Genomic DNA, 25,782 nt, shown 5'->3' with positions numbered 1-25,782 from the left:
AACATGTTGGACCTAGTGGGGTTGGTGACAATGGTGGTTCACAGAGATTATTTTCAGTTATAGAGGTCAATTGTTCGTTGTGGTTGGATTCTGAATTTTCAAGTTTATGTATTTTTAAGTTAATGTATTTTCAAGTTTATGTATTTCTAAGTTTGCTTATTGAATGTTAATTACAACTAATACAAAGATTAAATAATACTACGTTTGAATCAACTAAAGATGATTGCAACTAATACAGAGATTAAATGATATTTAGTTAGAGATTAAATGATATTTAGTTTGAGTCGACTGAAGCCGCATACAACTAATACAAAGATTAAATAGACTAAGTTCGACTAAATTGAAGATGAGTGCAACTAAAACAAACTGTAAATAGACTAAGTTCGACTAATCAACTCACGGCTTTTTCTTAAAAAATCTTATCGTTTTGTTTACTATCTTGTTAACACTTGACGAAATAAACCTGTTCAATGGACGGACATCTGTCCGTAGGTTGTACTGATGACCAACTGTCTATCCCTCGACTGGACCTGACCCACCTGCTTTTGCTGGAGCGGAAGGACCAGGGATATACTCAGCAACAACCTCCTGCTGTGTCGGCGCATTCAAGTCCAGACCGCTTGGAGCTGCTGCTATTACATTCATACGTCCTGTATTGATCCCAACATGCGGATCGATGGAACCACTCGCTCGACTATCGGGTGTGGGGGTACGATGGCTCTGACGAGCCGATCTGTCCACTGATGCTCGGTGTGACTGCGGCAACTGCTGTGATGGCTGAGGTAGAAGCGGGCGATGATAAGGAAATGGCTGAAACACTGCATATGGCTGCTGGGGTGGCTGTTGGGGTGGAAAATGGGGTGGCTGTTGGGGTGGATAATGGGGTGGCTGCGGCGACTGCTGTGATGGTTGAGGTAGAAGCGGGCGATGATAAGGAAATGACTGAAACACTGCATATGGCTGCTGGGGCGGCTGTTGGGGTGGAAAATGGGATGGCTGCTGGGGTGGATAATAGGGTGGCTGCTGAATCAACTTCGACAACCTCAGGTACATCCAGAATAATCCACCGTACCAACTACGGTACTCGGCAGACGGGATAAAGTCAACGATTGGTTGCAGATTCCTATCTCGCAACCGACTGTTGCGGCGGTTCCCCCACTGTTGAATCCATTCATTGAGTATGGTGCTCCAATCATGGCACTGTACTCCCCGAAGAGTGTAACAATGATGGTCAAGAGGGATGGCCTGTGCCGGCAGAGGGGGAGACTGTGCATACCCGTACTGACGAACCACTCGGTCCACAGGATGCCATTCGACACATTCGAATGAAATCAATGGCCCTACCGTGTCACACACATCAAGGTGGTGATGTAGTTCGGCCGGGATGATGATGCCGAGGTATGGCCGCCAGACAAACTGCAAAATGTTGCATGGGCTAAGTAAGATTATTAATTCCGTAAATTATTCTTGTAAATTAATACCGATACTGACATCTTCCTTGAAGTCTATGTCATGCCTTATAGACGCCACGCTCTTCGATATCCACGCCCTGGTTCGTGGATGATGACTCCACCTGCAATACACAACGTCATAACAGAGTTTAAATTACATTTTGTCAGTAAAATATAAATAAAATACAAGTCAAACTCCAATAAATTATGTACTATACGGTGTTACCTGCGTGCAACCGGTATATCAGCGAGTGCAAGCTGCTGTCTTGGAATGGGGGCAAGAAAGGGCATTCGTTCCCACGCCCAAACGAACAACAAATCAAGCGGACCATCCATCTCTTTGCAATCATACCGCGATGCACGACACAGTGACCTATAAAGATGTGCGAGAGTTGCTGACCCCCAACTGTAAGTGCTGATATGCTCAAAGTTTTGAAGCAGTGGTAGGTACTTCGCGTGGGCATATGTTGTTGACTTATCCGCGAAAAGGGTGGTTCCTAGCAGACAGAAGATATGACACCTAACGTATCGTTGAACAGACTCCGAAGTATCTAGAGGCTGTGTATCTCTGATATGGCGAACCCAGGCTAGCTTTATGTAACTTTTAGATGAACTACTCACAACGGGTTCGCTGCCAAAAATCGCCATGCTGTGGTTGACCAAGAAGTCCTGACTACTATCGGTCCAACCAGTCACAACCTCTCCCTCAATCGGTAGGCCAAATATGTGTAACACGTCCTCCTGGGTTACTGTAACCTCGCCGACTGGCAATACGAAAGTATGAGTCTCCGGCCTCCATCTTTCTACAAGAGCAGATAGTAAGGCGGAATGCCCTCTGATCTGTCCCACTCTCGATACATGGTAGAATCCCGTTGTTCGTAAAGCCTGATCAACCGCCGGGTGCCACAATTCTGGCGGATCAAGCTTACGGGGCAGCAGATTCCTGTTAGCCTGGTACAAAAAATAAAAAACAATTTCATAGTCATCCAAAATTTAAACTCAATTATTTTCATAAAATATAATATAAATTACAATAAAATTACAAAAAATTAAGACAGAAATTCAAAATAATTATATAAAACTCTAAAAATTACATTTTTTATTTTCTATATTTATTAATATTAATAACTAACAACTAGTACAAAATATAAATATTATAACATAAAAGAAAGTAACACAAAATTACAAAAAGACCAAAAAATCATTTTCATTTATATTATTTATTAATTTTAACAATTACATTATAAATTATGTTACTTACTGAGTTGAAGAAAAATAATTTTTAATATAAAAAAATATAAAAATATCATAACGGAAGTAATTAAAATTATTTAACTTATTTCTAATAATAATATCACAGAAAATTATTTAACTTACTACTAATAATAATATGCAAACGATAGTAATTAAGATGATTAAAATTGTTAATATTATCACAGAAAATTATTTAACTTACTACTAATAATAACATCAACTCAACTAACCACACTAAATATAATACATTCTAAATAGTAAAGATTAAATTAACAAAGATTTTAAACTTACCACATTAGGCTGTCTCAAATAATTAGTAACATGCTCTGCTGGATTAGCATAATCACGAACCATAATTGCTAAACACACTCCTTCCTCTCACTAGTCACTAACACTTATCTTCTTCAACCAGACCAGAGCCTCTTCCTCCACGCTACTCACCCTCGCTCTCACTCTCACTCTCACTCTCACTCTCACCACTGCATATGGAGAATGAGCTCCACTATGTTTAAGCTCCCTGCCCTCCTCTCCTTTAAAGGCAAGGCACCAGCTCGTTGTGCCGTTGGGAACACGCAGGGTGCGTGTTGCCACGTGGCGACGGATGCTCAACACGCAGGGTGCATGTTGTCCACGTGGCGACGGATGCTCAACACGCAGGGTGCGTGTTAGGGGGTGCTGCTTCTGCTATGATGCACCCCAAATCCAGAGTGTCTCAAGTGAATAGATTGATAGGGAGGAAATTTTCGGACCCTGATGTTCAAAAGGATTGCTGTTGAAACTTCTGAAGGCCCGGATGTTGGTGTTATGATTCACTTGAAATACTTGAAGGAGAATCATAGATTTACACTGCTTCAGATATTAGCAATGCTTTTTGCTCACTTCAAGATTATAGCTGAAAAATTTGGGGATCTCTGTTTAGGGTTGTGTTATAGGGGTTCCTTCATACTTCTCTGACTTGCAGAGACGGGCCTATCTAAATGTAGCAGCGATTGTTGGGTTGAAGCCTTTGAGATTGATTCATGGTTGTACTGCAACTGGTATTGGTTATGGAATTTACAATACGGATTTTTCCATTGCAGCCCCAATTTATGTTGCATTTGTTGATGTTGGTCATTGTGATACCCAGGTCTCTATTGCAGCATTTCAGGATGGGAAAATGAAGATGCTTTCGCATGTTTTCGACTGGAGCTTAGGTGGCCGAGACTTCGACAAGGTTCTGTTTAGTTATTTTGCAGTGAAATTTAGGGAACAATACAGCATTGATGTATATTCTAATGCCAGGGCTTGTATCAGGCTGCGGTCACCATGCGAGAAATTGAAGGTTTTGAGTGCAAATTCAGATGCTCCTCTGAACATTGAGTGCTTGATGGATGAAAAGGATGTTAAGGGGCTTATCAAGATGGAAGAATTCGGGAATTTGGCATCAGGACTATTGGAGAGAATTTGTGTTCCTTGCAACAAAGCATTAGCTGATGCAGGCTTGAGTGTAGAAAAGATTCATTCTGTTGAGCTAGTTGGCTCTGGTTCGAGGATTCCAGCTATAACTAGATTATTAACTTCTCTGTTCAAAAGAGAAGCCGGCCGAACGCTGAATGCTAGCGAGTGTGTAGCTCGAGGTTGTGCTCTTCAGTGTGCAATGCTGAGTCCTGCTTTGCATTTCAAGGAATACAAGGTTAGTATGTTGCAAAATGCAAACAATACAGTGGAAATAACAAATGAGCTGAGTTCAAGTGGTTACCTAGCTTTATTAGTCTAATTTGGACTTTTTTTTTGTTATTATTGCTTGATATCTTGTATCATTCTCTATGAAATTAAATGAATGTAAAATTTTCATGCTTGTTTCAGGTCCAGGATTCTATGCCTTTTTTCAATTGGAATTTCATCATCAGAGGAAGGTCCAATTTCTGCATAACCAAAGGATGTGATTTTCCCTAAAGGCCAACCTATTCCAAGTGTTAAAACCCTTACGTTTTGTTTCAGTAACTTGCTACGTTTGGAAGCATTCTATGCTAATCCAAGTGAACTATCTGTCACGGTAAAATTTAAAAGATTAGATTTAATAATGTTTGTATAAAACGTTCTAGAAGGTCAAGGAATATTCTAGAAGAGTGTGGATGTATATAGGAGTATAAAGAGTAGTATGGAAAAATTAGAAGTATTTAGAAAATTGTGGTATGATGGATATTTGTAATGAAGGTTCTAGATGATTAATCTAGACCGTTGATTAGATTTAATCCTAACCATCCATTGAGGAAGGGGATGGCTACAAATAGGAGATGAGAGTTAGTGTGAGTTGTGTGTAAATCATTTGTAACAAACACTTGGGCAATAAAGTGTTCTTTCACCAAAGCTTCTTTTCTCTTGTGTTCTTAACTTTCTTGCTAAGTATTTGAGGGTTAGGCTGACTTGGTCTTAGCTCAAGAGGTTGAGTAAGTCCGAATGCTGGTACAGTAGTGTTGGAGTGTGTCCAAGGCCGTGACAATTTGGTATTAGAGCAAGATTCAAGAGGGAGCACAAGTCGCTTGTGGGTATGGCTTCTAGTATCACCATGGAGTATGTTGAGTCTTAAAGGGGAAGGAATGTTATTCCTTCTCAATGGGGAGGCAAGAAGGTCCGTTTTTCAAGTGAGTCTAGAGGTAAGGACTCTAACTTCTTAGAAGAGAGAGTTTCTGTGTTGCAGAATGTTCTATCCTCTATGGAAGAGCCTTTTCAAAGGATAGAACATGATAAGGAAACCCTCGAGGCTCACGTGTTAGAAGAACTAGATGCTTTCAAAGAAAGCATGCTCCAAATCGAAGAGAAGCTTGAGAGTTCCTTAAAGCTATTTGGGGAAGTTCGAGTTTTCGAGGAGGCAAAAAAATAGCTTTAAGGAATTCTCAAGCTTGAGAATTTGCCTTCTCGAACCAAACTCGAACTTCCTCAAATAGCTTTAAGGAATTCTCAAGCTTCTCTTCGATTTGGAGCATGCTTTCTTTGAAAGCATCTAGTTCTCCTAACACGTGAGTCTCGAGGGTTTCCTTATCATGTTCTATCCTTTGAAAACGTTCATCTATAGAAGATAGAACATTCTCCAACACAGAAACTCTCTCTTCTAAGAATTTAGAGTCCTTACCTCTAGGCTCACTTGAAGAACGGACCTTCTTGCCTCCCCATTGAGAAGGAATAGCATTTCTTCCCCTTTGAGACTCAACATGCTCCATGGTGATACTAGAAGTCATACCCACAAGCGACGTGTGCTCCCTCTCAAACCTTGCTCTGATACCAAATTGTCACCCTAACCCTCAAATACTTAGCAAGAAAGCTAAGAACACAAGAGAAATGAAACTTTGGTGGAAGAAAGTATTTGTTACAAATGATTTACACACAACTCACACTAACTCTCACCTCCTATTTATAGCCATCCACCTCCTCAATGGATGGTTAGGATTAAATCGGTCTAGATTAATCATCTAGAATCTTCATTACAAATATCCATCATACCACAATTTTCTAAATACTTCTAGATTTTTCCATACTACTCTTTATACTCCTATATACATCCACACTCTTCTAGAATACTCTATGACCTTCCAGAGTCTTCTAGAACCTTCTAGAGTATGCCGGGACCTTCTAGGACATTGTAGAACGTTCCGAAACCATCTAGAGTATTCTCAAACACTTCAGAAAATTATACAAACATTGTTAAATCTAACCTTTTAAAATTTACCGTGACATACTGCCTAGGATATCTCCTAAAATTAGCAGATTCACAGTATGTCTTCTCTACAACCCTCTTTTGATTTGAAAGTGTTTTTTTGCTATTTGTGTGTGCGCGTGCGCGTGTATGTTTCCATGAATAGCATCAAGTATATCCTTATGACATGATCTTCTTAGCTTTTCTGTTTGGTACTGAGCGATTCTTATATAGTAATGTCTAATTTCAGATTGGTCCTTTCCATGTATCCCTTCATATTAGTACGGCACGAGTTAAAGTTGGAGTTCAACTCAACTTGCATGGAATTGTCAGTATCAAATCAGCTAGAGTAAGTAAGAACACTCATTGTTTACCTCCCTACTTCACACTATTAATTTTCTGAGAGATTGCCATGCATATTAACCTTTGTTCTTTTCTTTTTCTTTTTTAAAAGTAATTTAATGTCTTTAGTTGATCGAGAGTCTTGGATAATTCAGTTACAACAGCTAATCATCGTTCAGATTCCGAAGCAATGGATGTTGAACACATTTCTGGGACAGCCGATCATTACAGAAACTCAGAGCATAGACATGAAGTATTATTCCTCTCCATATCTCTCTCTCTCACACACACCGAAGATATTAGTTGTTAGATATTGCTTGCAATCTTACCTTGAAGATAAAATTTTTATAGCTAAAATCGATTATCCAATCATTTCTGCCATTGAATTTTGTAAAATGTCTGTTGAAATTTGTTTTCATGATCTATGACATTGGATCTGTACATTTTTATATTGTGGAGATTGTTTTGATTGCAGATATGATTGATGTTGGTGATTTGAGTGAATGAAAATGTTACTATCATGCTTTTTTACAGGCTGGTGGTGCGGGAAAAGATAACGCTAACAAGTTTCATGTACTAGTGAGTACAAGGCCAAGATATCAGAAGCTGAAGAAAAAGAAATCCGATTGGCGCAGCAGGACACTAGAATGGAGCTAACCAAAGATAAGAGGAATGCCTTGGGGTCATACATCTATGAAACGAGGACTAAGGTAAGTGTCTTATATCTTAGGTCCTGTTTGGTATCTTAGGTCCTGTTTGGTAGCTGTGCTAGGACAGAAATACAAACACATTGAAAGACAAACATGTTTGGAGAAAGTGACAAAGGCAAAATATCCGTCTTGGGAAAAAATTTGCCTAATTTTCTATCCGCTAAAATTAGGAACACAACTGTCTCTGTCTCCATTGTTTGTGTCTGTATTTTTTTTTTCTGAGAAGATGCAAGTGGATTTTTCTGTGATTCATGTACTTTGTTTATACAGCCACAAATTTTTAGGACAAAGGCGCTCGATTTCTTTGTTGATTGGCACAAATTTATCTCTGTTTGTTGAATAGCTTTTCAACACATATCGGAGCTTTGCAACCAAGGAGGAGGGATGGCATATCTAGAAGCCTGCAAGAGAGTGAAGAGTCGCTTTACGGTGACGGTGACGATGAAACCATACGTGCTTATTCTGCTATACTGGAAGATCTAAGACAGGTTATTTTTCGCTTCCAGGACCTCCATGTTTCTCACTCCATACTTGTTAACATTCTTCATCTTCATGTAGCTTGCTAATCCAGTTGAGAATTGGCACAAAGATGAAGCAGCCAGAGTGGAAGCTACAAGAGATTTGTCAAGTTACATTGTTGAGTACTGCATGTCTGCAGATTCTCTTCCACCTGATCATAAAGAACAGGTACAATAACAATAGTTGCAGAAGTATTGGGGTTCTTCCTTTAACATCAAGTTTCAAGTGATTACTACTTTCTTGTTTCAGATCATCAATGAGTGCAATAAAGCAGAACAGTGGCTAAGAGAACAGATGCAGCAACAAGATACCTTGCCTAAGACCTCTGATCCAGTATTTTGGTCAAGTGATATAAAGAGCAAGGCAGAGGAGTTGCAATTGTATGATCTTCCCTATCCATTTTCCTTTGCAGAAGTGTACACCTTTTTTATTTGTTATCCCTTGATTTTATCTAAAGAGTTGAATGTTATGGCTTTGTTGTTTTCAGTGTGTGTCAGCGGATATTGGGATCCAAAGGTACTTAAGTTCCATTTGACAAGAGTGACAACAAGCAAAACACTTCTAATCTCCATGAACAATTCTCATAAATGTAGATTATTTCAGATAGACATAGGTAACATGTGAAGGATGCAAATCTTTGTATTTTTGAAAAAATTGTTAAAATGAAGTTAATAGTAAGAAAAATGCCCAATCATTTATTTGTTTTTCGTTTTATTTCCCGAGCCTTCATCCACTTTTTTTGGCATATACTTTATGCACTGTGTACTTGCTGGTTCTTATAGAAACGTATATTAAGGTCTTCCCAATTTTCGTATAAGATTTGTCCATACATATAATCATGTTAATTTGGTAGCTTCACCTCTTACTACTTGATATAAAGTTGAACCAACCCTAAACCTTTGATTATCTATTTATTGGGAATGGAAGGTATCAGTTACTCAATGATCATTCACTTGAACCTAGTTTTTTATTTTTATTTTTTAATCTTTTATCTTGTATTACATTTCAAGTCCAGACAAACATTCCCGAAGAAGAAAATGTTGGAAAATCAACTAGCTCACAGGGTATTAATTTCTTTCCAAATGGAGATAAAAAAAAATGCAAATCTAACATTAACATAAACAATGAATCGAACGGAAAAGGAACCAAAGCATCAATTTGGACCACTTGAAACAATATCTCAAGTTGACTTCATTTCATGGGAGCAATTGATATCAGCTCAACACATTGATCACTTGTGATGATTATTTTGCATTGAAACTTCAGAAGCAACACAAGAATGAAGGGTGATGCTGCATTCTAGATTGCTAGTTCTCTTGCCACCATTTGAAAACATGACACGAGAAGCTTATAGAAAATTTAACACAACCAAACCTATAATTGGGTAATGCTAATTGGATCTACAAAGTAATATACAGGATGTGAACCATGTTGGGAAGAAACATATTCCGCTATCAATTGTTTCGGTTTCTCTTCTTGGAATTTTCCCTTTTGACACTAGTTTTCTTTTTTGACTTCCTGGATCCTGCACCACTCTCCTGCAAGATTCAAAAGCATTATTTCAAAGCCATAAAACATCCAAAATGACTATTCAATGTGAAAATAGTATGTAAGCAGATGTACCCTCCGATACTGTCTATATGCAGCTTGGCCTGTTAGCTCCTGTCCACTTTTGTTGACATAAACCTGCGGTTCCAAGATACGAGAATCAGATTCTGAAATGTTCTTAAACATGTTTGAACTACTACAAGCACACATACCTTTCTTCCTTCAGGTGATGTAAACCAATGACCAACGGATTGACCACTTGCTTGAACACGCCGTTTGCCCGCATCCTTTGGCATACTGGTGCGACTCTTGGGTTCCACCCAGTTTGTAGTAGTATGCGAAACATTCAAAGAACTTGATTTGTTTGTCTGGTTCTTCTTAGAGCCATTCCTCTTTGTTGCTTTCTTTCTAGAAGATTCTCCATTGCTGAACTGCGAAACACCTCTGGCTCTAGGATCCACCCAGCCTTCGGAAGCACCTAAGTTTTCCTCAGCAGAAAAATTTCTTGATCTGTTATTGCCCCTTGTCGAGCTCTTAACAGGACCTTTCTGGGCAGAAGCTCCCCCATTGCCAAATTGTCCCCTGAAACCGAAAATTACAAACAATTCAACATAACTGGCAAAGTGTTTCTTCTTTAGCCATCAGCAAGCATAAAAAGTATTACATGTAATCGATATTTGACGCATTAGCTTGTTGATTCACTTTGTTGATGCCTAGCGGAGAAAAATTACTGAGTCTGCTGCGGACCAATTGCTGAATCCTTGGATCAGCATGGAAAAAGTACCGGTGAGCAGGAGGAAGAGGCCCTTCAGACTCCCAATGCTGCTGATCACCTTGGCAGCTAGAATTAATTCCCGTATGCCCTGTTCCGCAACTTCCAGCCACATGAATCCCTGAGCTCTCAGATTCCTTGTTTTTTGCTGTCTATACTACGAATTCGATGTTAGTAATTCTACTTATTCCCATTCGAGAAAATCATAAATGAATGGTGTTAAAAGGAAATTTTCTGAATTAAGAGGTTAGAAATTGTCACTCACATTAACCCCAAGAGACCTCTTGGAGCAACTTCCAGCCACATCAATCCCCGAATTTGCTACTCCCTTGTTCTTCACAGACTGATAGTACTCCTCACAAAGCTCATCAAACGCAGGTGTGGGAATCGAAAATTTCTTTACAGGAGAAAAATCCTTCCACAGGTCATGATCTTGGTCCACACTACACTTCGATTTCGTTGTACTTTGCTGAACAGGAGCAGCTGCATTCTTGTTTTCTTTACTCGCCACAATTTCCTCTACATCCGAATCAGAATCGGAATCAGAATCAGAGAGCAACTTAAACCTTCGGAGAGGACTAGTTGTTAATTTGGGAAACATCAACCCACGATAACCAGTTTCCATTTTAGCAGAAACCGGAACATCATCAGGACAAGGTTCCTTCCGTTTTGTAACCCTAGATGACGAATGAGGAGTCAAAAATCCAGAACCACTCAATGAGACCTTGGAGCTGCTACACACTGGATGGCTCCTTGTTGATGAATGTGCATTTACTATTGCCACAAAAAAAATAAATACAAAATTTAGAATTGAAAACTTGTAATTAACTGAGATGATGTATTTTATGTGTCGAACTTCAATATTAGCCTTTTTTTCAGTTGAGAAGTGCAATTTATAACCTCGAAGGCGATCGTGGTCATTGTCTTGTGAGGAGAACTCTTCGATGTCTTCGTCATCGAAATTGAAAACAGGTTCCTGCTGCTGCTGCTGCTGCTGCTGCGGCTGCTGCGGCTGCGGGGGGAGGCCACGGCGGAGGCGCTTGAGGATGCGGCGAGGTGGATCGGGTGCGGCATCCGGATCGGAATCGGGTACTTCCTCTTGATTCAAATCGTTGCCATCGTTGATTGGAGGAGGATGGATTGGAGAAGGTGGTTCTGGTTCAGGTTCAGGTTCAAGTTCAGGTGGCTGGGAATCGAAAGTGAAATCGAGGCCCAAAGAGAAGGATGGAGCTTCCATGAGTTGCAGAGAGAGATTGAGGGAGAACGAGAGAATGATTGAGAAAGAAAGAGGATTGGATATTAGGGTTTAGAGGGTTTTTGAATTTGGGGAAAATGGAGGGAATTGAAATTGCAGTGTAGTAGCTGAGAAAAATTGTGATAATTTTGGCGGGTTATTGATCCAAAGACATGATTTTTCAGTGCCATTCTAGACACTAGAAGAGACGGCGAGGATTTTCCGGAAAGCTACACCTTCCCCTTCCCTTGTTTCTCACTTGTTTTTATTTTTTTTAATTATTATTTGCTAACAATAAACAATTTCAAATAGGATTCAGCTGATGGAAAAATATAACACTAATGGTTATATCTCTAATACTCCATAAACTTCCATTGTATACATTGTATAAATATTTCATTGGCTCCTCATACTTTCCCTTTCAAATAATATAAACCTTTATACAAATAGCATTTTGTAACTAGAAAATAAAACTAAAAACTAAAAATTTTACAATTTTAGGTGGATTAAAATCCGCTACTAATATAAAATATATAATAAAAATAAATTAAATAATATATATTTATATATAAATATACAATAATTTATTTTAAGAGCTGATTTTAGTTTGTAAATAATATTTTTTAAATTTTAATATGTTTAATTTTAATAGTATAATTCTATACAATCGTTATTTAGTTACTCACATCCGTTTTATATGACCATTTATAAATTATAATGAATAATTAGATGCACATGTAATACTTGTAATATATCGAAATTAAACTCTCAAATTACTTTAAACTATGAAAAATTCATATGCTTCTAGTAACTTCACTTTCGCTACTTGTAAGTTGTAACACAGATGTTATAACGACACTTGGCTATCAGAATGAACATTAACAAATGGAACGAGGAAATGGTCCCAGCATTCAGGTATGAAGTATGAACTATGAAGTTCTTTTACTTTACCGAGTCCAGAAATTATCTTTATTATTATCTCTTACTACAATAGTACAATCTACAACAACTCCTAAGCGACATCTGCAACAATAGAAAATCAAAATCCGGAAAATAAAAAATAAAAAAAGATATTGCCAACATCTATATTTTATCATCTGTAATTTTCTTCCCTTGACTAAAATTGATACAACAAAAGATACATGCTTCTCATAATCTCCCTCAAGATCCTACATATTACAAAGCTATTTTCCAAAGACGATTATTCCATCTTCTTTTGAGATACATTTTCTGCTCAATGCTTAGTAAGAATGATGTAACGAAGAACTGAGACATGAACTATAAGTCTGAAGCGTAACTTGTGCAATTGATCAAAGGCCCCTCATCATCTTCTGAGCAGTTTTTCCATATTTGTACCTGGCGGATTTCTTCATGCCAACATGTGCCTTGGTTGCACCTAAATCTTCTGTTTAAGAACATGGCGCAACTGAACCTTCTGGCTTTCCATCCTAGCTTCCAAAAGTTTGGTTTTCAAGCTATGCTTCTGTCCAGTGCGCGGAATGCATCCTTTCATGCCTCGATGCAGATTTCCCGAATCAGGAGGACTCAACTGGTATAGAATGTCTTGGGGGCTTAAACCTCCTTTACCTGAACCATGATCTGGAGACATGATTCCCACATTAGATAACCTTCCATTTGAAAGCCTTCCATGAATTCCCTCCAAAGAGATTATTTTGTAATTATCGCCGTTGGTCGGGCCCGACTTCCAAAGCCTTGCTATAGATGATACCTTCTTTGATTGCTTAGCGGGTATAGAGCACACTTCACTGATTTCAGTGATTGGTGTCTCCTGGCCTGCATTTTCTTCCCATTCGAGCACACTCCTCCCCGAGACATTACTCTGTCGATGATTCTTCTTGAAAGACTGGACACTCCCTTCTGGCGAATAACTTGAGCCTTGATCTTCAACATGACTCACAGTCTCCCATCCACTTTCATCTTCATCCATATCACCATTATCATCCATGAATACATCTGAATGTCTCTGAATGTTGTTCTTACTGAGTACTTTGGCTTCAGGACTCACTCTATGGATCTTCGAGGCATGACTACCAGGGCTGTGAGAAACACAAGGCTCAATCTCCCTCTCATTGGGTTCACCGAAATTCATATCCTCAAAGATGGCAAAAATATCTTCTGAATTGGGTGGCTCGTATGAGAATCCTTTGATGTCTTGAATGTTCATTGCAGCTGCAGCCTGCTGCAGTGACTGTGCCTCTTTCATCTCCTTTGGAGTTATGCTCACACCTTTTGACTTAAGAAGTGCTTCCAATTCAGCTACAAGTATATTCATCTGTGAATACTTATCTTCAAGTGCAACTTTTGCATCTATCAGTTTCATTTGAACACGTTCTTCACGCCATACTTCAGCCATCTGTAACATCTTTCTCTCCTCTTCGACCTCTTCTCTAAGTTTCATAGACTCCCTCTTTAACGCTTCAACCTCAGCCTTGTCATCTCCAATTTCCTTGGCAAGCTCATCACACACTTCCTCAATCAATTTTCTTTCCTTCTTCTCCTTCTCATATTCCTGCATGTAACGCTTTGCTGCTAGTTTGACATCTGCTAACTCATTAACCAGCTTTGAATTGACAATTTCAAACCTTTGCCGACTTTTCCTTTCACGACTCAACTCGGCTTTAATGTCATCAATGTATGCACGGATTTTCTCATGCTCTCTGCTTCGCCATTGGGCCCTTTCCTCACTGACTTTCTTCAAGAAATGCTCAAGTTTCTTTTTGGAGGAGCGGCGTTCAGTCTCAAGCTCCTGAATTCGTGTGCGAGCTTGCTCTAATTCAGCTTCAAGGGCAGATACCACAGATACAGCACTTACCTTTTGATCAAGAAATTTCATGTGGTTGTAGATATGTTGTGCCTCATCAGATGTTTTTAAACATAAAGGATCCCACTTTGTTGCACCCTCCATTTCAGTGTTGGAAAACTGGAAAGAAGGTTCAAGCTGAAGAACACGAAGGATTAGAATTAGTCAATTAGCACTTCAATTGCTTACTCTCTTCTTAGAAGTAAAAGCAATATGCTTTTAAAACCTTTCCTCGGCAAGGAAAAAAATTCCTCCTGTTCCTGATATTTTAAGAGCTACTTTCACCATGTAAGTGTAAATGAAAAATGTAAAAAGTGTTTTGTCCAAGCCATTCTAAAAAAGCCTCTAACATTGTACACAGCATGGATGACGGATCTATGCAACAATCATGAACTACAGTGTTGCTATGATTGTATTGTAGGTTGAGATGCTTATAGTTTGTTGCTATTTATAGCCAAAATGAATTTGCTTCCTTCCACACATAGCATAGACGTATGATTAAAACAGGCATGTGCATGACTAACCACAAGTACAACCAGGTAACAAGATCACAATGCATGTACATAAGCTCCCCACACTATTCTTCAATTGCAAAAGGCTACTAGCACTTCTAATAGTTCGTATTAAAATGGGGAGCAAAAATCATACCTCACAGAAGTGCCCGCTCTTTGGCCCAGAGATGGAACGAGGACTTTGGGATAGATTCTTCAGATCAGAAGCATGAGCCATGGCATTTGGACGGCCGGGGAATGGGAGGCCTACGTGGCCGATTCCATGCTGCAGATGAGTGGCACATCAGGACCAAGAACCAAAAACAATGCCAACCACATGGACAAAAATTACGATGCAGTAACATACAAACAATAAATCAAAGAAATGAATCCACAGTTGCCAATGTACACAGAAGAAAACCTAATCAACTTATATAAAATCAATCATTAGAAAGAACAAAACGAAAAGGTGCCGAGTAAAACTACATCAGTATTCACGAGTAAGCTACACAAAAACTTTATAGGCTAGAATCCTGCACAATGATGATAAAGAGCGGAATCTCACACAAGTCAACATTACTCCAGAATCAAGCAATAATAGCATTGAACAACAACAATATACTACACATTTTACTGCACAATGAAGGACTCTAGAAAACAGTAAACGAAGCAGTAACTCTCAGCTGAGAAAAAAAATAAAAAATAAAATCAAGTTTCCAAAACCAGAAAGAAGAACTAACACGTCAAAGCGACTACACATTGAAAAAACGAAGCAGAAAAAAATCGAAATCCAAATCGAAGAACTGTTTTCTACCTGAAGCCTCAACCGATCCTCGCTCCTCCGTACCACCATTGGCATCTCCGGCAGGTGCAGCCGCCACAGTCCGGCAGCGAGCTTCCTAGCCGACACCGTCTCATTCTTCCTCCGGCAACTTCTACGGCCAGCTCCGACGACTGACTTCTGGTCCTCCTCGACCGGATCATCGTCTCCAACTCCACCAACGTCGCCGCCGTCGTTCCTCTCGTGGATCTTCCACTTCAGCAGCGGCGTTTCCGGCCTGCTCCGCCTCCCGTTCGGAGCTCCTATTTTCCTCAACCTCTTCCCCGGCGTCCTCGGCTTCTTCCGGTGAAACAACTTCGGCGGTTGGAGATCTGAGTCCGGCGTAGGGTTCGGCGGTGCGTGAAGTGACTTGCCGGAAATCTTCATCGTCTCCGGCGAACACAAGCGAGAGCCATTCAGGTACACATCAACACACTCACTCACTCACTCTCTCTCTCTCGCTCTCTCACACACACACACAGTGAGCTCAGTTTTGACCGTGAGAACAATGAACCAATAAAACAAATGCTTAAAAGATAGAGAGAGAAAATGAAAGAGAGAGATAGAAAAAGAGAGTGTGTGATTGTGATGAAGTTCGTGAAGTGTGTGTGAAAAGTGAGGGCTTGTAAGAGAAGAACACGAGGAACGTACAGTAGAGAGAGAAAGTTTAGAGAGAGAGAGTGAGAGTTTCAGAGATTTTGATGATGAAAGAAAACGACGAACACAGCGTGATACAAATGCAGACATACGAACTCGTATGTACGTATTTGTTACGTATTCTGTATTATTATACGGTCAACGTATTCCTCAGGGGCGGTGGACCAGTTATACACTTATACGACGTCGTTTTTCACTGGTTTGTGACAGAGAGACGTTGGGATTTTGGGTTTCTTGTTAGTTGTTGCAGTGTAAGAAACTAAACTAAATTAAAAATAAAAATATAATATTGAGATATTAAAAATAGTAAGTGCATGTAATTAAAACTACACAAGTATGCACATGAACCCCAAGAAAAATAAAATAAAATAAAATAGATGCTCCAAAATGCAATTTACTCTTTCCAAAGAAAAAAAAAAATCAATGCAGTGTTTGTTTGCTGTGGCATTCGAAATTTTTTATATTTTTTTATGAATCTTCCAACGTATTCTACGTGTTTTCACTATTAGCTAAGTGACAATTATTGTGGTTTAATTTACTGTTGTTGAACTAAAATGAATAAATATATTTTTTAAAAAATGGTTCGGAGCTAAATTTTAATTCCAAGACACTAATTTTGTTTTATAAATAATCGCTATGGATCTCTGTTTATTTTTTATACTGCTAGAATAATTGAATGTCCTGTTTTTGGGGTACAAAGTTTGTATGAAAATTTAAACCAAACTCAATTATTGAATTGGTGTCTTGGTGAGACTTCTTTTTCTTTTTATTTGACCAAAAACAAAGGAAGTAACACATTATCTTCCCTTCCCCATTTTTACCCCATTGTCATCACCTCAAAAATCATGGCTTAATAAGTAAATACTAAATCAAAAATATTATTTATATATTAAAATTAATTATTATATATTTGTGTATAAATATATATTATTTAATTTATATTTAATGTATATTTTATATTAATAATTAATTTTAATAACTGTAGATTTGAATGTGTATAAATAGTTAAGCAAAAGTGGCATTGAGAATTTGCGATAACCATTAAAAAATGCCAGCAGTTTATTTGTATGATTAATGGGAAACACTTATTATATGAAAGAGAAAATTCAAATAAAACAAAACATACCATAAGCATTTGTTACCCCTTATATTACTATAAACTTAAAAATGGAAACAATTGAAATATATATTCTATTGTCTAAATTATTTGGCAAATTTCCTTATACAGCTAACAATGTCCTGGCTCTAATTAGATTAGATAAACATATATTATATGATTATTAATTAAAGTAAAGATCTTTGTCAACTAAAGTGACTGGTAAAGTGCTTAAATCAATCATGTATTAATGTTACAACAAATATTATTATTGTTGTTATATATCTTAAAAAAAGTACACATACATAAAAAAATTAAACATTATAAGTTTGTGTATATTTATACGTGTTATTTTATATATTTTTAATATATGTTATATATTCTAACATATATTATACATGTAATTATATACATAACATGATTGATAAAATCTTTGATTTAAAATATGAAATTATTTAGTAGTTTGACTATTAAATTTCTAATATCATAATTTATTACCAAATCTGAAATTTAAAACAATTTATTTACGGGAATCACTAAAACTAAAGTAAAATAGAAACCATTGAAAGAGAATTTGATGCACAATCTTAAACCAACATTTTAAGTTTGATAATAAGATGTAGCATTAAGTGTTATACAAAATTGAATATATGAAAATTTCATTCAATACTCAAATATTAACAATATTCCTTCCATTCCATTTCCATTTCTCATCTCCCTACAAAATTGAAATTTGGAACATACTGCCCATGAGGCTATGAACTTTAGTTTAAAAAAAAAAAAGTAAAGTATTTTTTTAAGTTTTATTTTATTTTAATTTTATTCTAAAATTTTTTATTTACATTAAATATATTATTGACAGCTATTTAAAAAATTTATTACCAATTCAGCCATAATTTTATAAAAATAATTTTTAACTCAAATAAATTAGATATAATTATCATTTATTATTATTAAATTATTCCTAATTTTTTTAAAAAAAATTAACTTTTAAAAATATATTTAATATAAATAAAATTTTTTAAGATAAAATTAAATTAAAATAAGACTTAACAATTTTTTAAATAATTTTAAAAACAAAAAATATATTTTACTTTTTAAAAAGTTATCATGGGTTAATAATTTAAACTAAAATTTGCTCAAGTATCAAGAAAAAAAAGAGAGAGTATCCATTTCTCCATACTTGATAAACTCGAATCAGAATATTTTTATTTTTCTAAAAAGAAATTATATAATTAGCAAAATAGGACCACGCGCCACTACCAAAGCGCGTAAGATCACGCGCTGGTTATGTTCAGTGTTCACAATCACAGCCTCACATGGCATCATAAGAATGTCCTCCCTATTTGTTTTCTTACACAGTTTAAAACTTTAAATATCCCAGCTACAAAGGCATCCGAGGGAGCTTCCACGTGGCCTAACCAGAATCTGCCACGTGGAATAAACTCCAAAATTTGTCCTCCAATTTTTAAGAACTGCAATCACATGGTTTTGGCATTCTAATAACATTATCACTTATTTTAATTATTCGGACCATACCATATGAAGTAATATAATAAGCAACAAATTTTATATTTATTAGGTGTTTTTTCACTTTTAAACTCGGGTTTAGATCTGGTTACCCTTATAATAATCCTAAGACCTAAGCTATGGAAAAGTTGGCTAACGGCTACTAATCTTAATTTGATAAAGATTCATTATGATGGTCAACTTATTATATATTTTATTTGTTTATATATTAATTAATATGAAAAAAATTATAATATAAACAGTGTTAAATCCCTTCAGGAGGTTACACGCACTCTAAGATGATAAGGTAGATAATCGATAATTTTAACCAATAAAAATGGAATACTAGTAAGATAATTAAAAAATTTGTACATGGGATTAAGTTAAAATCTCAACATCATATCATCATCTATATTGTTTTTGTTAAAGAAAACATAGTAGTTTGCCTTGAAAATTTAAAATACTTTGCCTTAAAAATAAAACAATTTAAAACTTTATAACATGAATAGTAGGCATCAAGATCCTCTAAACAAACAAAATCGATAAAGTGATAAAGTGATAAATTAATTATTTTTAAATTAAGACGGTGAAGAGCACATTTTATAGAAATTACAAAATTAATAATAATTAATCTTTTATTTTATTATTTTACTAATTTTTTTATTTTAGATGATCTAAATTCAAATGATAAATATGTGAAAAACTTAATTATTATATTTAATCATAGATTTTAATAATTAAGTTAGATTAATCAAATTATTAATTCAAAACTTTTGTTATGTATGTAAAAATTTATTAGTCGATAATAAATTTTTAAATAAAATTTAAATTGATAAAAAAATTAATTTTTAACCTATTTGGTTAAAAAATACTTGAGAAACTATAATAGATATCCTATTTTTTGGGGGAAAAAAAATCATATTTTAGAACCTATAAAGTATAAGGGTTCACAAAAAGTACATAATTCCCAACCTCCCCCCATCCCTCTTTTTTTTTTTCCTTATCTCAATATAAAATCATATCAATGTAGTTTATTACATTAATGCATGAAAAGCCAAGGACCCACCCCCACCCAATACATGAAAATCCATATAATATAAGGTTCTTAGTTGGCCCACTTGACTAAGCAAGCAGGCCATCACCATCACCATCATGGGTCCTAATTTTATGTGGTAATCCCTTTGGAGCGCTCATCATACTTGTTGCACCAAAAAACTATTATCTTCAAGTACACTATAAAGTCCTTAATTAATCATTTCCTTAAACTTTAATAACATGCATATCCTTAGATTATAGTATATAAGTTTTGGATGGATTATAGTAACCTTAGAGGTTAATTCTGTGTGTTTTAAGGGAACTAAATCCATATTTCACACAATAATAATAATATCTTTTTAATTTTACTTTATTTTTATTTGGCTTACCTATAGGTATGACCACAATTTGAATTGAACTTTCTAAATGAGCTTTGTCATCAAGTTCATATTGACCATTAAAAAAAAGGTTCTTAATTATTCAGTAACTAATTGTATCCAATATTATATTGTATATGAAGGACACAATAATCCATCATACTATAAACACATAAAAAATCAGTTATTTGTATAGAATATATAAAAAATGTAGAATACATATTAAAAATATATAAAATAATACATAAAAATATACAAAAATATATGATAGTTGTTTTTTTTTTTTTTGTCTGTGCATATAGAATTTTTTAACAATAATTTATCGTAGAATATGTAGCATTTAGATAACTAGACCCACCCAAATAATTGAATAATTGGACATACTATTGTCTATCGTTGTCACGAATTCTTCTCCCCAAAGGTAATAGGACCATTTTTTTTCCCCGCAAGAAATAAACACCTCATATTTGTCATTGTTGCCATACTTTTAACTTTTAAACTATTTGTAGAATGCTTTAGGTTATCACTTATCATGTGTTAGAGATTCTTGAAGAGAGTGTTTCCCAATCTCTTTCCCTTTTAAAAATAAATCTCAAGAAGGCAACTATCAAATTGATGGAGTTATTTTTTAGCTTCTATATATATTTCATTTTGGTTCAGATCAATGACTAATCCATCATGAATTGTAGCTCTATTTAAGGATTTATCATCGTCTAATGAGTTGTTGCATGCACAATGTTAAAATTTAGGCATGAGTTTAAAAATTAAGTAGGCTCATGATAAATTATACTAAGAAATTAAATGTGATATAAGATAGTAACTACTAATTAGTTGGCAAAGGATCATAGACGAGAGCATATGTTGTCTGTTTTCATTCTCGAAAATGACAAGAGCCCACGTTGTGTGGGGTTTTCATGTCTACAATCACCATCCATTAAATAATTGACTATATGCAAAGTTAGGTTAGGCACCATCTTCACCATATTCATAATTTCATATTCATCTCCTTAAAAGCAATAATAATAGTTGCATGTTGATTTAACTAAGATAACTATTCACATAAAGATATCTTCATATAAAAATTGAGAATGGTCAAACAATTTGACATTGTAACTAAATTACTTAATATATGTTAACATCTTAACTATTATTTTCACACAAAGACATTTCCAAAGTCTTAATATAGGCTTATATTTTATAGTTGGTTACGGAGGTTTGGACTTTTCAAAAGTGAAAATTTGGACTTCAATAACCCAAAACAAGGTGCTCCTAAGGCACCCTTTTTTCCTTATAGAGATAATTTTCACAATTGTATTATTTTATCACTTCTCATGAATCCAAACTGAGAAAATTTAGCTCATCAATCAATTCAAAACATACTATGATTTCAAAAATAACATTCTCTACTTTTACTTTATTGGCTTGTAAGGTCAATTTCCATACATGCTGGCCCTCCCCTTTTCCATGTTTGAGACTAATCAAAAAGCAAAAAAAGCCAAGCAGCATAGAATGCATTGGAATAGATACAATGCTTATGGAGGATGAAAGAAGGGCTACCTTATCCCATTCTATTTGTATTTAGGGTCTCTGGTTCTCTTTTTGGGCTTATAGCCCCGTATTAATACCAAAAAAAAAAACAATGCTTATAATTATCACTGTAATACTCCCCACTTCATAGCAAAATCATAAATATAAAATCAAGATATACAACTCTAAAGCTCAAATTATAGCTATCTCAATCTTCAACTTACAAAAACAGTGTGAACAAGCTATGTTGACATAATATTAACAAAATACTTACCAAACAAACTATGAGCTTTTAACATCTATTAAACTGTGACTGTTATTCACTCAACACTTTAACCATAGCATCGAATCGGGTCGTTGCATCCTTTGGCAGCTGATTGCTTGAAACCAAATCGACCCCCTTTTGCAAGGTACTGCTGATGGTACTCTTCTGCGCGGTAGAACTTCTTGGCAGGAAGGATCTCGGTAACAATCTTCCTGTTCAACTGCTTCTGCCGTTGCTCCAAAGATTCCTTGGCCGCCTTCTCTTGTTCGGGAGTGTAGAAGTATATTCCGGATCTGTACTGTGTTCCAACATCATTTCCCTATCACAAAGGAAGATCAAACTGTCATTAATAATAAAAGAGAGAATTCAAGAAACAAATGAAACCAGAAATTTAAAGACAAGAACCAAGGAGGAAAGGGAGAAAAATGTAACAAAAGGAAGCATATTAAAAGACGCTTATATAGATGTAATATGAATTAAATCCTTCAACTCTAACAATCAAAGAAGAAGCTTCACTGATGTGTCTCCCTTCTTGGTTCTTATCTCCTATTAGATGACAATATGAGTTCTAACTTCTAATTAACATATCATCTTAGCTTAAAAAATCGTATATACCTGTCGATTCGGTGTAGTAGGATCATGTTTATCCCAGAACACATCAAGCAGTGTGTCGAAGTTACATTCTTTCGGATCATATTGGACCCTTACAACCTCTGAGTGGTTTGTGGTCCCTGAACACACATCCTCATAGGTCGGGTTATGCAAAAACCCTTGTGTGTAACCAACCTCAGTCTTGGATACCCCAGGCACTCTTTGGAAGGCCAATTCGATACCCCAGAAGCAGCCAGCGCCAAACTGGGCAAACTGCTGCCCTGGTGCCGGGATGTCATCATCCGGTCCCTGAGGAATTGTGGAATCCATGTTCTCTGGTGCCCTTGTGCTACCAAATCCAAGTCTGTTCAACAGGTTCATGGAGGGTTTGATGGTAATATGGGAACGAGTTTGGGGGAAGAAGCAGGAGCGTCCAACAGAAAATCTAGAGAGTGATGGAAGGAACTTGGTTTTGGAAGGGCTGGAAATAGACGAAGAGATATACACTAAAATGGAATTGGATGTTGTAGCAATGCTGCTGCAGCTTGCTGCTCAGAATTTTAAGTAAAATGTGAGTCCTCCTATCGAAGAAATTAACAATCTACCATTTCCAAGAAAATAACAACATCACAGCTTAAAAATAAACATTTCAAATTGACCAATTATCAGTAAAGAAGAGTTCTATACTACCAATGAACTATATATATTGCTATAAAGAAATGGAACTTTTGCAAAATTAAGTGGACAGCATTTATAGTCTAACATGATTATGAATGAAGAATCACATTCATACGTACGTACATACATATATGCATACACACAAATGGCATTCACTCTTGTACTGGATATCTTCACTATGTGTGTGTTAACACTTTGCAGGTACCAAAGCTATAGACTAAAAGCTGCAAAATCATCACATACAACAATGATTAACTATCACAATTCACAACCTTAATTTGAAACTCGATGATGCTACAATACCTTTGTTCATGTAACCACCCTCTCTTTAAAAATACATGTAGGTATAACCAATGTTTTCCCTTCTATGCTTATAATCAGACAAATGGACAAAAGAACCTTGTTATTATGATGTATATAAAAAGTGCCTTATGGTTTGACTATTAGTATTCAGTCAGTGAAAGACAAAAACCTAAGACATATATATTATAAGCTTCTATGTTCATAGATTTTCCCATCTGGCCAGCTGTAATAACAAATCCATATCAATTGCTCAAAATTTGTGTACTAATAAAGTTTATTTATTTGTTAAATTTTGTCACTCAGACAGCTGGACTAATCCAATCTCCATGGTCTATACATCATTGCTTTTATAAATAGATTATTATAGATGTTGGGGAGTGGAAGACGCATGTGCACTAAACCTTTTTTCTAGAAGGAAAATTTTGTTTTTTCTTGTTTCTTTTTTTCAATTCACTCTTTCTCTTACATTGAGCCAACTCATATAACATAACTCTTCTATAAGTGGCAAAATGAGAAGTATATCACTTTTAAATCAATAAAATGCATTGTTTATAAATTCAGCTAGATGATACTCAATCACTCAACTAACATTTAACAATCTCATTTAAAGTATTTAGGATCAACAAAATACATATAAATAAATAAGAAATTGATAGAAACTCACATGACAGAGAATTGTTAAAAGAAAGTTTCAACCAAATGAAATGAAAGAGGGAAAGAGGGAAAGAAATTAAATATCAATACCTGCTCCACAAATTCTCATCTTCCAACCCTTCAACAAATTATTTGAATCAATCACCATACAATAATAACAAAAATCATACAAAAAAAAAGATGAAAATTTGAACAAAACCCGCAATTCCCTTTCCCTTAAATGGTAAATTGTAATCGGAAAGATGTTAAATTGAATTGAAAAAATGATAGCAAATTAACAAGGGGCAAAATTGAAACTGAATAATGGAGAAAAACGAACAGAATAAAGAAAAGAGATACCTGAGTGAGAGTGAAGAATGAGGAAAATGCTTGAATTTGATGAATGAATGACTGAGAAAGAAAGAGAAGAAGATGAGGATCCTAATTCTCTCTCACTGCAACATAAAGTTTGAGTTTTGCGTTGGTAGCAGAACGATGACGTTTTGCTCTTTGTGCTTTGGACAAGTTCAAAAAGACTAAAATGCCCCCCAAAATAATAGGTATCAGAAGTAAGAATTTGTTTAAAGCTGAAGGATAATAAGGTAAATTCAGATTGAAAATAACACATATAATTAATATTAAATTAAATTTGGCACGTAATAGGAGTGTGTAGAACATTACAAAAATAGTGCATGTAAGATAAACACGTCATCATGGATATTTATCCACTCTTTCAAGATTCAACCTAACCATTTACGTAATTACGTTTATCTAATCTAATCTAATCTATAATCTTATTATCATCAAAAGTTACATTAATCTAACATAAATAATCAAATTGAAATTATTATTTGGCACAAACATCTTCCAAAGAACACAAATTTGATAACATGTTCAAATGTGATGAATTAAATTATTCTTTTAATGAGACTAAGTCTCATCAGTCATAACATAACAATTTGTCGAAATCTAATCTAAATATCTTTATAACAACAACAATTTTATATGAGTCACCATAAATGGTGAAAGGGACACTAGTATTATTTGTTGAAGGATATTATTGTTGGATTAAGGAATTGAATTTGACCTGAAAATTACAACCATCCATTGCCATGTCCTAGCATAACATTAATTTTGTGGGCCTTCATAAATACATGAACTATATAGTGACACTTTCTTTTTTGTTAAAGCCCATTGTGTTAAGAAACAAAGCCCACCCCCACATACTAATATAAAGCTATGACCTATTGGTATTTTTTGTCCATCTATGGGCTTTTGTTATAAAAAACAACTATGAACTTTAGAATCTACTATCTTCTTTGTCCACCATATAATTTCACCCAAAAAAGCATGCCTAAAATAAAAACATCCAAGGAACTTGGGTTGGTCGAGTGGTCAGCTCACTCGTCCGCTTAAACAAGTGTTGGGAGTTCAAACCCTACCTTGTGCATGCAGTAACTCATTGGCCAACAGCAG

General features: G+C 35.7%; 4 protein-coding genes and 2 pseudogenes across 8 annotated transcripts; 2 read left to right on the top strand and 4 right to left on the bottom strand.

Annotated features, from left to right (window-relative positions):
- Window positions 1–229: 229 nt before the first annotated feature.
- LOC112701965 (serine/threonine-protein phosphatase 7 long form homolog) lies at window positions 230–3,204 on the bottom strand. The gene is made up of 4 exons (XM_025752795.2): window positions 2,997–3,204; window positions 1,678–2,402; window positions 1,492–1,573; window positions 230–1,416 (listed from the first exon to the last, which is right to left on the bottom strand). The coding sequence occupies exons 1-4, from the start codon at window positions 3,057–3,059 to the stop codon at window positions 514–516; spliced, it is 1,773 nt and encodes a 590-aa protein (XP_025608580.1). The 5' UTR covers window positions 3,060–3,204; the 3' UTR covers window positions 230–513.
- Window positions 3,205–3,209: 5 nt separating this feature from the next.
- On the top strand, window positions 3,210–7,382 carry LOC112703910 (heat shock 70 kDa protein 16-like; annotated as a pseudogene).
- Window positions 6,911–8,663, top strand: LOC112703909 (heat shock 70 kDa protein 16-like; annotated as a pseudogene).
- A 443-nt stretch (window positions 8,664–9,106) lies between these two features.
- LOC112701966 (uncharacterized) lies at window positions 9,107–11,783 on the bottom strand. The gene is made up of 6 exons (XM_025752796.3): window positions 11,170–11,783; window positions 10,535–11,043; window positions 10,162–10,421; window positions 9,710–10,079; window positions 9,573–9,635; window positions 9,107–9,487 (listed from the first exon to the last, which is right to left on the bottom strand). Exons 1-6 carry the CDS (start codon window positions 11,504–11,506, stop codon window positions 9,404–9,406), a joined length of 1,623 nt encoding a protein of 540 aa, XP_025608581.1. The 5' UTR covers window positions 11,507–11,783; the 3' UTR covers window positions 9,107–9,403.
- Window positions 11,784–12,458: 675 nt separating this feature from the next.
- On the bottom strand, window positions 12,459–16,390 carry LOC112701963 (uncharacterized). Its single transcript, XM_025752794.3, has 3 exons — window positions 15,630–16,390; window positions 14,973–15,101; window positions 12,459–14,462 (listed from the first exon to the last, which is right to left on the bottom strand). Exons 1-3 carry the CDS (start codon window positions 16,020–16,022, stop codon window positions 12,900–12,902), a joined length of 2,085 nt encoding a protein of 694 aa, XP_025608579.1. The 5' UTR covers window positions 16,023–16,390; the 3' UTR covers window positions 12,459–12,899.
- A 5,568-nt stretch (window positions 16,391–21,958) lies between these two features.
- LOC112701962 (peptide methionine sulfoxide reductase) lies at window positions 21,959–24,862 on the bottom strand. 5 transcript variants are annotated; one of them, XM_025752791.2, is made up of 4 exons: window positions 24,667–24,862; window positions 24,418–24,445; window positions 22,717–23,240; window positions 21,959–22,420 (listed from the first exon to the last, which is right to left on the bottom strand). In XM_025752791.2, exons 2-4 carry the CDS (start codon window positions 24,434–24,436, stop codon window positions 22,169–22,171), a joined length of 795 nt encoding a protein of 264 aa, XP_025608576.1. In that variant the 5' UTR covers window positions 24,437–24,445; window positions 24,667–24,862; the 3' UTR covers window positions 21,959–22,168. The 5 variants fall into 5 exon arrangements, with proteins under 5 accessions (XP_025608576.1, XP_029143670.1, XP_072055068.1 ...); XM_029287837.2 differs by having other exon boundaries at window positions 22,717–23,293; window positions 24,667–24,789; XM_072198967.1 differs by lacking the exon at window positions 24,418–24,445 and having other exon boundaries at window positions 22,717–23,273; window positions 24,667–24,855.
- Between the last annotated feature and the right edge of the window lie 920 nt (window positions 24,863–25,782).

The sequence above is a fragment of the Arachis hypogaea genome, chromosome 7 (assembly GCF_003086295.3).
Source record: "Arachis hypogaea cultivar Tifrunner chromosome 7, arahy.Tifrunner.gnm2.J5K5, whole genome shotgun sequence".
In the NCBI taxonomy this organism is placed as follows: Eukaryota; Viridiplantae; Streptophyta; class Magnoliopsida; order Fabales; family Fabaceae; genus Arachis; species Arachis hypogaea.
This window is presented reverse-complemented; position numbering and strand designations above follow the sequence as displayed.

Excerpts from the sequence above, each read along its gene's own strand:
- LOC112701966 (XM_025752796.3), bottom strand. The coding sequence starts at position 11,506 with ATGGAAGCTCCATCCTTCTCTTTGGGCCTCGATTTCACTTTCGATTCC. Across the intron at positions 11,044-11,169 it reads TGACCACGATCGCCTTCGAG|TAAATGCACATTCATCAACA; the intron begins GTTATAAATTGC and ends TTGTGGCAATAG. Across the intron at positions 9,488-9,572 it reads CATATAGACAGTATCGGAGG|GAGAGTGGTGCAGGATCCAG; the intron begins GTACATCTGCTT and ends TGAATCTTGCAG.
- LOC112701965 (XM_025752795.2), bottom strand. The coding sequence starts at position 3,059 with ATGGTTCGTGATTATGCTAATCCAGCAGAGCATGTTACTAATTATTTG. Across the intron at positions 2,403-2,996 it reads ATTTGAGACAGCCTAATGTG|GCTAACAGGAATCTGCTGCC; the intron begins GTAAGTTTAAAA and ends TTTTTGTACCAG. Across the intron at positions 1,417-1,491 it reads ACATAGACTTCAAGGAAGAT|TTTGTCTGGCGGCCATACCT; the intron begins GTCAGTATCGGT and ends AACATTTTGCAG.
- LOC112701962 (XM_025752791.2), bottom strand. Across the intron at positions 22,421-22,716 it reads CTACTACACCGAATCGACAG|GGAAATGATGTTGGAACACA; the intron begins GTATATACGATT and ends CCTTTGTGATAG.
- LOC112701963 (XM_025752794.3), bottom strand. The coding sequence starts at position 16,022 with ATGAAGATTTCCGGCAAGTCACTTCACGCACCGCCGAACCCTACGCCG. Across the intron at positions 15,102-15,629 it reads AGGATCGGTTGAGGCTTCAG|CATGGAATCGGCCACGTAGG; the intron begins GTAGAAAACAGT and ends ACTCATCTGCAG. Across the intron at positions 14,463-14,972 it reads AGAGCGGGCACTTCTGTGAG|CTTGAACCTTCTTTCCAGTT; the intron begins GTATGATTTTTG and ends CGTGTTCTTCAG.